Raw genomic sequence first — 12564 nt, 5'->3', positions numbered from 1 at the left:
TTATTGAAAATGGTACGTTGAATACTTGTCTATATACTTTGGCCCACATGCATCATTGAGACATTTTGCACTTCTTAATTTGCGAAAAATAAGGAATCGCAAATTAAGAATTGCAAAATGCTATGCATCATTATTTTCGGTATTCTTTTGTGATTCGGTAAAAATCGCAATTTTTACCGAATCCCAAATAAATACCGAATTCTTAAGTTAATTTTCGCAATTCCCATTGATTCCTATGGGCCAAAAGGCCCATAGGAGTCAATGGGAAGGCATTAGCAAATTGCGAGTGGCACTTTGAAAATTTCATGGGTGCAGGGGGGGGTCCAAAGGACCCCCCCATGCACCTCTGAAATGTATTTTTCGCATCATGTTTCACACACACATGTCCTAAGGACATGTGTGTGTGAAACATGAATGTTGAAAAAAAACACATTTTCAGCATTTTAAACACTTTTTCCAAATTTACCGAGTGGTTCAATCACTCGGTAAATTTGACACCCTAATTGCGAATTTGCACTTTTAAAAGTAATGATGCATTGCTTTTAAGAAATCGCACATCTGCGACTTCTTAAAAGCAATCGCAATTTTAGAACTCGCAAAAATGTTACGAATTCTAAAATTGCTTCATGCATCCCAAAAAGCACTTTTGGAATCGCAAACGGCCGATTTTAAGGAATCGCACCGTTTGCGACTCCAAAAATGCTTGATGCATGTGGGCCTATGTGCTTTCTGTACTCTGTAGTATACAAAATAAAAAACGTTTTGCTATGTCAGTAAGTTAATTGGAAATGTTCATGAAGGCATCTTTTACTGTTTTGAAAGATATTTTATTTCCAAAAATGATGGGATTTCGAGCTGCTGTTTGCAAATTTCATCTAGCAAGACAGTGCTAACTGCAACCAAATGGTTATGTTGTGTCTGCCTTTCACAGAGAGAATGCTGGTTGACCCACTCAAGCTTTATAATGGCCCTCCTCACACTTCAATGGTATATTGTACTCTGAACATATATATATATATACACACACACACACACACACACACACACACACACACACACACACACACGCGCGTACACACACACACACACACACACACACACACACACACACACACACACACACACACAGACACGGTACATATTTATGAGGTGCAAAATGATGACACACACATATGTATACATAAACCTACCATTTAAAATAATTCTGTTACCTGTTGTTAGCTCAGCAGTAGCACTGGGCACACTGTGGCAGACATCATCAAGAGCTACCACAGTCACGTTGTACACCTGGCCACAGTCCAAACCACTAATGTCGCAGAAGGTATCAGTCGTGTTGCAGGACTCCGTATTCACATTCAGCCCTGTTGCGAAGGCAGCATACGACAGAGCTCCCGCACTTGGTTGCCATGATAGAAAAGCGACATGTGTGTCGCAGTTTATAGAGGCAAGAAGACCTTCTGGCTCGCAAGGACCTTTAAAGAGAAACAACATGTATTTTTTAGTGTTTCGGTTCAAGAAAGATGAATAGCTGTCATGGGTTCTACTCGGGTGTGATGGCTCTTGAGCAGCCTCCATCGCTCAACAAGAAGTAGCATAATTAAATGTTTGAGCGTTGTACTACAATTGAGCTCTAGCATTATTGATGTCTATGTACATGGTCTTCTGTACAGGGGTTTCTCTTTGGGTCAGCTTTCTTACAAATTATTTTGCTTCTTAGGAAATCCAGAGTAAATGGTGTGGAGTTAAACACTTCAAGGCACTTGGGGGCATATTATCAAGAACGGGCGTTACATTATCGCCACTTTTATCGGCAGGAAACTGCCGATAAAGCGGCGATAATGTGCTTGATAATATGCTCTATGAATTCCAATCGAAGCCCATGTTAGATGTCTTCACATCTAACATGGGCTTCGATTGGAATTCCTAGAGCATATTATCAAGCACATTATCGCCGCTTTATCGGCAGTTTCCTGCAGATAAAAGCGGCCATAATGTAACGCCCTTTCTTGATAATATGCCCCTTGGTCATTAGTGACTCAAGTGCAACAAAGGAAACTCATTTTAAAAGGCAACATGACTATGCTGATTGGACAGAACATAAAAGGATTTCCAGAGAAAGGATGCCTGTCGCGTGAAATATGTTCCTTCTGTCATGCTACAAGTGTAAATTGACAAAGGGTTGACAAACTATAGTGGCTCTTTTCATTATAATGTAAACCATTTGGTTAGAGTTAATCCTACTGTAGATACCAATTAGCTAGGAGGTAAATATTGCAGTAATGGACACTTTGTCTGATAAATGTATATACAGTAGGTTGATGCATGCACATAGGTGAGACTCAGTCAATATAGGTTGAATTTTGGATAAAGGCACAAGTTGCTCATGAAGGGCAACAAGAAAAAGTCTTGAAAAACAAAGCAACCCATACTCAGGTCCATTAGCTCAGATGATATCAAATGAGACAAAATGGTATTTACTGAGGAGAAGGTCTAGGCTCGATTGGACAACCTTGAATCAATGTCAAGCAGCCGGAAAGTAAAATCTTTAATTATGCATTAGTACATAAGTTAGTCATGGGTGTTTGAGGCATGAAGCCCTCCATGTCCTCTTCAAGAGGCCTGAGCTTTATACAAGTTAATATTGTGGACATATATTGAAAAATATCTTGAAAAGACTGAAGGGCATATTCACAAGGAGTTAACTCCGATTTATCTCCACCTTAAGGCAGCAAAAGTGGAGATAGAACTAACACCCCATTCACAAGCTGGTGCAAACAGCAGACAACGTCAGAATTCCTGTGATAACAGCCACAAAACCTAACACCACAGCAGACACCACCAACTAACCCTAATGAGATGCAGAGTAGGCGCTCCCGTGCAGAAACACATGAAAAAACAACAACACCAATTTTACAACGAACAGACAGATCCGCGAAGTGATCCAAAAACAGGCAATAAGCCACGGTAGCCACAGATATTTAACACCTGCCTCAAGCAGGTGTAAAGGCAGACGAGCCCCGCACACAGCTATACCCGAAGAACAAACAATGCCCTGGTGCTACTCATCATGCAGCTCGGAGCCACAACAGGGCCACAACACCCACCGCCACCACCCACAAGACCCCGACCCGCCCCACCCCCTGGACCACCACAGAGGCAGCGCAGAGTAAGACGGCAGACCTACCGAAAACGCACCACTCTCACTGACCTAACACCCGAGGGAGTCATTGCCCACTACAGGCTCAAAAGGACAACCATCATCAGCATCATGACCTACATCGCCCACAGGCTGACAGTGCCAACACAACGGAGAACCAACATCCCTCCACAGACAAAGCTGCTGGCTATGCTACACCACCTGTTGTCCTCTGGTACCTTCCAACCAACAACTGCCAGAGTCCGAGGGGTCTCACAGCCAGCCCTCCCAAAGTTCATCACACCTGTCCTGGATGCCATCCACAGCTTCATATCTCAGTACCTTGACTTCCCCAACACTGCGCAGGAACAGCTGGAGACAAAGCAAGGCTTCTACGCCATAGCCGGATGCCCTGCTGTGTTGGGGGCAATCGACTGCACACATGTCCCACTTGTGCCCCCTGTGGATACTGCACACCACTACTGCAACAGAAAGCACACGCATTCCATCAATGTGCTGGTAATAGTGGACCACCGGGGACTCTTCACCAATGTCGTCGCCAACTACCCTGGCAGTGTGCACGATTCCTTCATCTTCCGACAGTCCGTCATCAATCAGCACTTCCAGGATGGCACATATGGAACGGGACTGCTTGTTGGTAAGTACCAAATCAACACACTACACATCCCGAAGCCTCCAAAGCACAATGCACAACTGTGGGGATGCATACATGACCAAACAACATTCAACATGTCAAACTGCACGACCACTTACCAGACACGACCACACCACTCCATTGTCACCCTGCGCTACCCCTGCAGCCAATACAGACACTTCATGGCACCCCAGCCACACACCAGCTGAATGTGTGGAGATGCGGAATGCAGCCATGACACATTTGAGGCACAGCTCTGTTCACATCACCCTACCCCAGTCTCCCGCAGGTCAGCGTCCCGTGGAGGTGGTCCCGTGGAGGTGGGCCCGTGTCGCCCGCTGAGCATCCGGGGCTACTAGCCCTGTGCGACTCATGTCATCCCCCCTTGTAGTTCTGACATTGCATTCCTAAGTGCCCGATGACTGTTGGAGTTGTTGCCAGCATCAGCTACTCCCTGCGGGCTGGCTTACACTCACCCTGCACACAGCCAGCACATGTGTCACTGGATTGGTGGACCTGTCATCACATCCTACCGAACCACGTATTGACTCTTTTCTCCCTGCATTCTCACAGGTGATCAAGGATATGCACTCTGCCCTTGGATGATGACACCCCTCCGAGACCCGGCCACACCCGCCCAGATGCAGTACAATACGGCCCACATACACTCTAGGGGCATCGTTGAACGCACATTCAGCGTGTGGAAGTCACGTTTCAGGTGCTTGGATGGCACAGGTGGGAAGCTCCTGTACAGCCGTACATCGTGTGCAAGCTGATCGTTGCATGTTGTGTGTAGCACAACATCTGTGCTCGCACCAGGGCCCCATGGATCCCAGTTCCAGAGGTACCGGCCGATGATGGTGGTGATGGGGCAGGTGACCCACATCCTACTGCAGCAGCGGCAGGAATCGCACGTAGGAATAGCATCATTGACACTTACTTCTCATGAGCACGTCACATTGTGACCATCCATGGCAATCATGCGACAGTAGAAGATGTCCAAATGTACTGCATGTGTGAATAAAACATATTTGCAGGTTACAGGTTGTACTTGTACATTGTCATGTTACATTTCCCTGCTATTTCAGATGTGATTTGCCAGGTTGTGCACATGTGCTGAACCAGTTGTGTCCTGTGTTCAAATGTGGTGGGGGTGCTGTTTGTACAAGGATGTTGTCAATGTCGAGGTGCACTCCTCCTTATGTGCGTATGCTGAAGGGTGGGTGTGTCGCTCCTGTCGCTCTGATTTGTCTGCCACTGGTCTCTTTCATGCGGTGTGCCTGTCGGTTCTGTTCTTCCACGGTGCTTGGATGTTGTGGTGTACATGTTGTCCTCTGCAGTTGGCCAGGGTGCATCCGGGGTACTCCGCTGTTGATGGATTTTGTTCTGTGCCATTTTCCGTATGCTGTTCTTGTGCTGTTCCCCGCATTGTGTGTGAGTATTGCTGCCCTCACGCTGGTTGTCACTGTTTTGTTATTGCGCTTTTGCCCATCACAGGTTTTTTCGCATTGGGGGTTTATCTTTTAATCTCCGTTGCAGTGGTTGTGTCGCGGGCATTGGCAGCGGTTTCGGCAAACTATCGCATGCTACCGCCATGTTGTGAATTTCACGTTGTCACGGAGTTGTTTTCTCGCAATAGGCTGCGATGTTGAAAGTTGCGTTACGCTATACGTGCAGTAGTTATCACACGTTCTTGTGAATATACCCCTGAGTGGGGGAAAAATATTTTAAAGGTGCTAATTCTAGTCAGTATTTGGCTTCCACATAAAAAAGACTTTACCTTTATTACAACCTGCAGGTTATAGAATAACTTCAATAAAAACACATTGGTAGAAGAATCTATTATAAAACAATGCTGTGTTGGTGTAACATTGCCATTGGAGATGTTTCATACGTTTTTTTTTGGAAAACATTTTAGTAGGCTTATTGCAATAAGAAAAGCAAGTGTATAAATATAACAATGCAGGTACAACACCGCGCATCAGGCAACTTGATGGACAACACGCTTATAGCCATCAGCGCCCAGAAAATGGGTCAGTATAAACCACAATACAATGTAGCTCAACAGAAGACCATATGTGCATGCATTTCAGAAGGTGGGGGTCCCCAGGCTGCCGTCCTCCGCCTTGTAGCACCGGGAAAGTGAAAATATACACATAAAGCCAAATAAAGTATGATAATTTCAGCTACTCCGCTATTGGCCCTTGGGTCTGACTCTCCATCTGTGAATGCCCATATTAGGGTGTAGGTGTTTAGGAGGTGGTGAGAGGGAATGTCACTCCAGGCCCCAAGGAATGGCCGTCCCAACCCTGGGGAAGGGATCATGTAGCGCTCCTGAAAAACTGGATTTCGTCATCCAGGGACCACCTATCGAGTGTCCTTGGGGCAGGAATTATGCCTATGTGGGCCTCCCACTCCCACACCACCTTGGCAAGTTTCTGAGGGCAACCCGAGACTTCATAAATTGGGTCTTCTAGATGCATGCATTTATCCAGCCCTTCGCACCAGAACTCCACCAAGGGTGCCTAAGTGTCCTTCCTGTGACGGGCAATGTCACGTTTCACAGAGATTAGGGCCACCCCTAGCAGAGCCATCCTATATTGATTGCTATCCAAGTCAAGGTCGCTCCCACCCCAAACCTTGCCCCATGTGCAACAGATCCCTAGCTCAAAAGGCCTGCAGCACCCTGCAGTCCCAAATCGTTGGGAGTAATGTACCTCCCGCGAGATTACAGAGTAGACACCATGGGGACAACTTAAGCATCTCTTCCAGATCCTAGAGCTAGTAAAATAGGTCTGATGTAAGTACTAGAGCTGGATAAGGCGCTATTGTGACACAGTGGCTGCTGTTCTAAGCACCATCAGTGCATCCTGCAAGTCCACTAGCTCTAAAGGGGCCGCATTTTCTTCCCACGCACCCCAGAGAAGAGCGAAAGAGTCAGGGGTATTAACCACAAGGGATTTGTAAATCAGGGATACTTTATGATCCAGCAGTTCATCTATCAGCAGTTTTGCCTCAAGCAGACTTTAGTCCGTAAGGTCCACGAAGTTGCAGTCATAGGGCAACAAGGCATGCCACAGCTGCAGATAGCAGAACAAGTGAGTATGATGTAGATCAAATTCCACCTGAAGATCTGCAAAGTTTCTTAATGCCCACTTCCTCCTTCACATCTCCCAAATGAGAGATGCAACATGCGGAAGCCCGAAAGAGATCCCACATGCGGAAGTCCGAGAGAGCAGACACTTGAGGAAGGGCCGATCCTGCCCACAGGGGCGTCTCGGACAGAAGATTGCCCCCCCCCATCCCGTCCACCTTGTAGTATTCTGCCACAAGGTAAGGACAACCTTGGTAGCCGGAGGAAGGACAGCGCGCATCAAGCCCCCAGACAACAGGTGGAGCAATGAGGTCTCCAGCATCACCCACTTCTCCAGCACATAGGTTGCGTCACTCTCAGTGTCAAACCAAAATTAGTTGATCACCACCAGATGGGTCAGCCAGTAGTAATTGTAAGTATCCAGGGTATCAATACCTCAATCATACGTGGATTTACAGCAGATCTGTAGGGCTATACAAACTACTCCTCCGTTTCACAAGAAATTGTGCATCACGCCTTAACATTCTGGAAAAAGATTTTAGGAACAAGGAAAGAGAAATTCTGCAGTGTATAAAGTAGCCGGGGCAATGTCACCATTTTGAATATCGCCAATCTGCCCAGTAGGGACAATAGGAGGGCAGACCAGTATTTCAAGTCAGCTGTCGCTCTGTTGATTTGCGGCTGAACATTCATCGCCCATGCTCTCTGTGGATCTCGAGCAACAAAAACGCTTAAAAAGCAGAACCCATCCAATATGCCATGCATATCTCTGTACTAAGTGTCATACGCCGGGGAAGTGCCCACGAAGAAAAGAGTAGATTTACATTTGTTGAGGTGGAGACCCAAGAGATCACTGAAAGTATGAATGATATGTTTCAACTGTGGTATGACACGGCAAGGTCACTGAAATAAATTAAAGTATCGTCCACATAAAAGGAAATGCGGTTTTCTAGGCCGAGCACCCATGCCAATCCCATCATCTATGCATCGATTCTAATTCATTCAGTTAATGGCTCGATGATGAGAGCAAATACGAGGGGAGACAGAGGCAGCCCAACCTTGTTGCAAAGGAAGTAGGCTCTGTGGTCACCCCCAAGATGAACCTGGCATACAGTAATTGAACATAGTGGCGGAAACAGGGACCAAAATTAAGGCATTCCAATAACAAGAACATATAGGACCAGCTAACCGAATCAAACACCTTCTTGTAGTCGGCTAAAAGAAGGGCTAGCAATGCCAGCAACCTATCTGCCAGGGCATTGAAAACTGGGAAATTGTATCTAGTGGCCCTTTTGGGCATAAAGCAAGATTGGTCTCTGGTCACCAGTGAGCCAATGACTGGTATCAACAGATTGGCCAATGCCTTTGGAAAAATCGTGGTCTCCAGGCTCAATACAAATATCTGATGATAAATTGGAACAGCTTTTGGGAGGTCTCCCAGGGTTATGAATCATCACAATATCTGCCATACAGAGGACCGATGACAAACACCCATTATCAGTTCCTTCTAGAAGCATGGAACGCAATAGGCCAATAATCTATGAGGCGATAGGATCCAGGAAACAATTAGGGCCAGGGGCTTTGCCACCTGGAGCTGGGTCAGGGCTGCTAAAAGTTCCTCCTCCCTGAGTTCGGTTTTGAGCGAGTCCCGCTCCATATTTGACAGCCGAGTGGAAGCTCATGGAGACAATGATCCACCTCCGCCCGACCCAGTCTGTCTTCTCTTGTATTAAGAGGTGCATAGTATGCTGTGAACTCATTCGTGATCTCAGTCATGCCAGCGAGTTTCACCCCGATTGGTAAATTATGCATGTAATCAGATCGTCTTTGAGAATATTAAAACATAACAACTGGAGAGTCTTGCTGGCTTTCTTGTTCCATTGATAATTACATGACTGGGTGGCGCACCATGCCTTTCAAGCCTCATCTGCATGTAGCTGCTTGATACTGTACTGTGTGTGGCTAAAATTCCTAATGGTGACCAAAGACAGGAGTACCTGCTGTAGGGGCTCCGATTAGTGCACTCTAGCCTCCAGGTCCAATAGTGTCTGATCTCGTCACTTGTGAACCCCCGATTGGCGACTAATGATGTCTCTGTAGATGGTGGCCTTGAGGGCTCACAGACCATGCCTGGGGAGCCCACAGAGCCAACATTGATCTGTAAGAAAGACTCAACTCTAGCGCAGATGTGCAGCCTATGCTCGGGCGTGAAAAGGAGTCAAGCACCTAGGCGCCAGTGGCGGTGTGGAGTGGTATTCTTAATCCACCATTTAAGCTCAAGGGAGCAATGATCAAAGAGTCACCTAGCTAGTATTTGTGCGCTAAGGACCCTGTGGATATTACACCGTGAGTGAAGAAAGTAGTCAATGGGGAAAAAAGAATGGTGTGCCCCAGAATAAAAGGTGAAAGCCCTCTCATGTGGATGAAAAACCTGCTAGGGGTCCACAATGCCCATGGCCGTGAGAAAGTCAGTCAGTGGAGAATTACGGCTCCTCGTCTCTGCAGTCCCGCGCCAGCTGTCTATTCCGATGTCCACCACTCAATTGAAGTCTACCCCAAGGAAACCAGATCTCCCTGGGAGTCCAGCTAGGAGAGTGCCAACTGCCCCCAAGAATGATGCCAACAGTGGAGGGAGAGCTGACCACTGAGATCCTGACACCATCCAGCAGGCCAGAGAGCGCCACGTATCTCCCCAACCTGCCATGCCAAATGTGCGTAACCTGAAGCGGAAGTCTCCTGTGAATCAAAAAGGCAATCCCTCTGGAGCCTCAGCTGAACCCTGCACAGCACAGGTGAGCAAGGAAGGGGCACCTATTACCCAGCAAATGCATCTCCTGAAGCAGCAATATATCAGGATTACGTCTGCGTGTGGCACGTAAAACTGCCTCCTCTCTTGATACGGTCCAGAAGCCCATTGACATTTCAAGATAAAAGTGTAATCTACCACTGTGGGACCACTCCACTACTGGTACTTGGTCGGCCTACCAGCACTCATCAAGGATCCTGGATGGGTCAGCACTAGGAACGGATGGCCTCAACTACTTGCAGTCCTCCACAACTCTTATGGATACAGTGCAGCCCAGTCGAGGATCATGTGCATCTGCTTTGGGGCCGCAAGACGAGTCGACCGGGGAGTGAAAACCCCTCAGTCACAGCCTGGAGGCAGGGAACAGTGTGTTCTGAGGCTGCTGCGCTGATAATAGTGGGCAGCACCATCCAGGGTCCGGCTGCCCCCAAAACCTCACAGCCACTAAGGCTCGCGGTCTGACTCCGGCAGGCCATAAGCATTGGTCCACGGACCAGGTTAATGCATGACAACATCAGCCTTCTCGCCCCCAGCCGGAGCAAGCAGCAGTCCAGAGGAATGCACCACCCAGGGCTGCGCCTGCCCTGCTCTTTGCTGCCGTAAGATGCACTCAGGACCGGACTGGCAACCGGGCATTTTTTAAGAAGTAAACAATGCAAAACCAAATGATTTTAAAGTATGCTTTAAAACCATTTGTTTTGCTTTCTTTATGTAGAAGTACATACAGTCCCCACCCACAAAATCAGCCCCCACCGCACTGAAATTGCCCCCCAGCTACGCAGGCCACCAAAACGCCCGGAAGCCAGTCTGGCCCTAGATGCACTCAGAACAATCTGGCAGGCCCAGCAAACAGCCCTTGCTCTTAGCTGCCTAAGGCACCAGCAAGGCCCAGCAAACGATTGTGACAGTCCTCCTGGCAGCCCAGGAACAGCACCCAAGCAGGGAGGATGTTTCAATGATCCTGCTGCCAAGAACCACTCGGATTGTGGGAGAATTCTGATGAGGTATTGGAACTCAGTTACAGTGTGACCTCCAAGTTCGGCGGCTCAGCCACGCCTGAGGTTTCATATATTAAAAATAGTCGATGTTCTTCCAACCACTCATTCATAAAAATTATCAAAATTTGCCAAGAAAAGAACAACATTTGTGATAATAGAAAAAATACAAAAAGTATTTTAAGAAATAATGACAGACAGAGGATACAAGTTTTAGAGTAAACTTTTTTTGAGTCAGACAAATAAATTCCACATAATCACTAGGCACTAAATATCTATAGGCTAATTCGGCATTTCTGAATAAATAATTTGATGGATTGTTTATTTTATTCTCAGGATCTTTCTTGTGTGCATGATCAGATAGTTTCAATTGAGTTGTGTGCAATTCATACATTTTTTTTTCAACCATTTTTTTCATTTTTCTTTCAGTTGTGGAGTTTATAATTGCATTTGTATTTATATTACCTAAAATGTATTACGTTTTTAATAAAAATATTTGAAGGTTTGTTTGATCGAATGATGCACCCTGCATCCCCCATTACCTAAAAATAAATGTTTAAACTGTCTAATATTTATTAATATCGGAGCAATACATGTGTGACATGTCCCATTTTTACTAAGATTCTAAATTGCCTCATATTGCGTGCTGAAATGAAATCTATTTTTACCATAAACTGGCTGGTTTCATTTCCTATACATCTATGATGAAATAGAAAGTTAACATGCTTCCTGATCTTAGTTTCATTAATTTTTTGTAAATTAATATTTTTTTTAAATACTTTATTATTCTGGCATTTATGTGTCCTAACCCTGTCTTCTTTTCCTCTCTGTAGCCCTCTTATGCTTTTTATAGAAATAAATATAACTGAGCCCTATACATCTTTAGTCTTACTCGTTTTTCTCAGTAATTCGATCTTAACTAATATATAGTGCTTATTGTTTTTTTTAATTGTCTTTCAAAAAGACCCCCCCCAGATTTGTATGCTTTCAATAGTGCTATAAAAGGAAGCCCTTGCATTTTTTACATACTACCTCAGACAGCAAAGAGAAATTCACTCAGATTTTGATCAAGACGCGTGCTTTGTTCTGACTCCATATTTTATTTGTTTATTTATAAGAATGCACACTGTCATTAGGCATCATGGTACTTCATAGACAACGAATAGTGCAGACAAATCCACATGCTTTCTAATATTTCCTCACTGTGACGTAGCCCTATGTAAGACAACCCAGGTAAAGAAAAAATTGTTCAGTATGTGTATTTCCCTCTGAAGTGTACCTAAAGCATAACGGATAACTCATCCATTTAAGTGCGAAGTGAAATAGTGCCTCTTTTGCATGGTCACCCCCATTTTCTGTGGACTGATGCTGCTAGATTTTGAACTTTGCACGCTGGGGCACCGTGCCAGGTCCCCAGTGTAAAAGTGCTAATCCCTAAAACATGTTAAAATAAGATAATATCTAACCGGCATATTTTACTTACCACTAAGGCCATTGCATACGGTGCATAAAATGCACCAAAAGCATGGATATGTAAGTGTTGCCTGCAAACTGAAGCACGTGTTGTGCCATCCACTAGGCTAACAGAGAAAACATGGCTTCAGGCCTGCATAGTCTTACTGTTGCAGCTTTTAAATCACAGGCACATCTGTCAAAATAACCTTTTTTGAGGAAAGAACCCTACTTTTAACTATTAAATTAGCTGCTCCTTAGTAGGCTTAATAGCCTACAAGTTAGGATGACTAATATTTAAAAGTGGTATATACAAACATTTTGTGTTGCCACATACCCACTGCTACTACCCTTACATTTTTTTTGTTTAAATCTGTTTTTATTAATTATGATTTTACAACTTCATGAAAGACAAATTAGATTATG

General features: G+C 45.4%; 1 protein-coding gene across 1 annotated transcript in view; it reads right to left on the bottom strand.

The window, feature by feature from the left end:
* The window catches only part of LOC144797641 (uncharacterized), a 353681-nt gene that overhangs the window by 68000 nt on the left and 273117 nt on the right, over positions 1-12564 (bottom strand). The window contains exon 47 of the mRNA XM_078668345.1: positions 1212-1472. Coding sequence (XP_078524471.1) covers positions 1212-1472 — 261 coding nt within the window. The remainder of the gene's footprint in view (positions 1-1211; positions 1473-12564) is intronic.

The sequence above is a fragment of the Lissotriton helveticus genome, chromosome 1_2 (assembly GCF_964261635.1).
Source record: "Lissotriton helveticus chromosome 1_2, aLisHel1.1, whole genome shotgun sequence".
Lineage (NCBI taxonomy): Eukaryota > Metazoa > Chordata > Amphibia > Caudata > Salamandridae > Lissotriton > Lissotriton helveticus.
The sequence above is the reverse complement of the archived record's forward strand: the minus strand, read 5'-3'. Positions and strand labels throughout refer to the sequence as shown.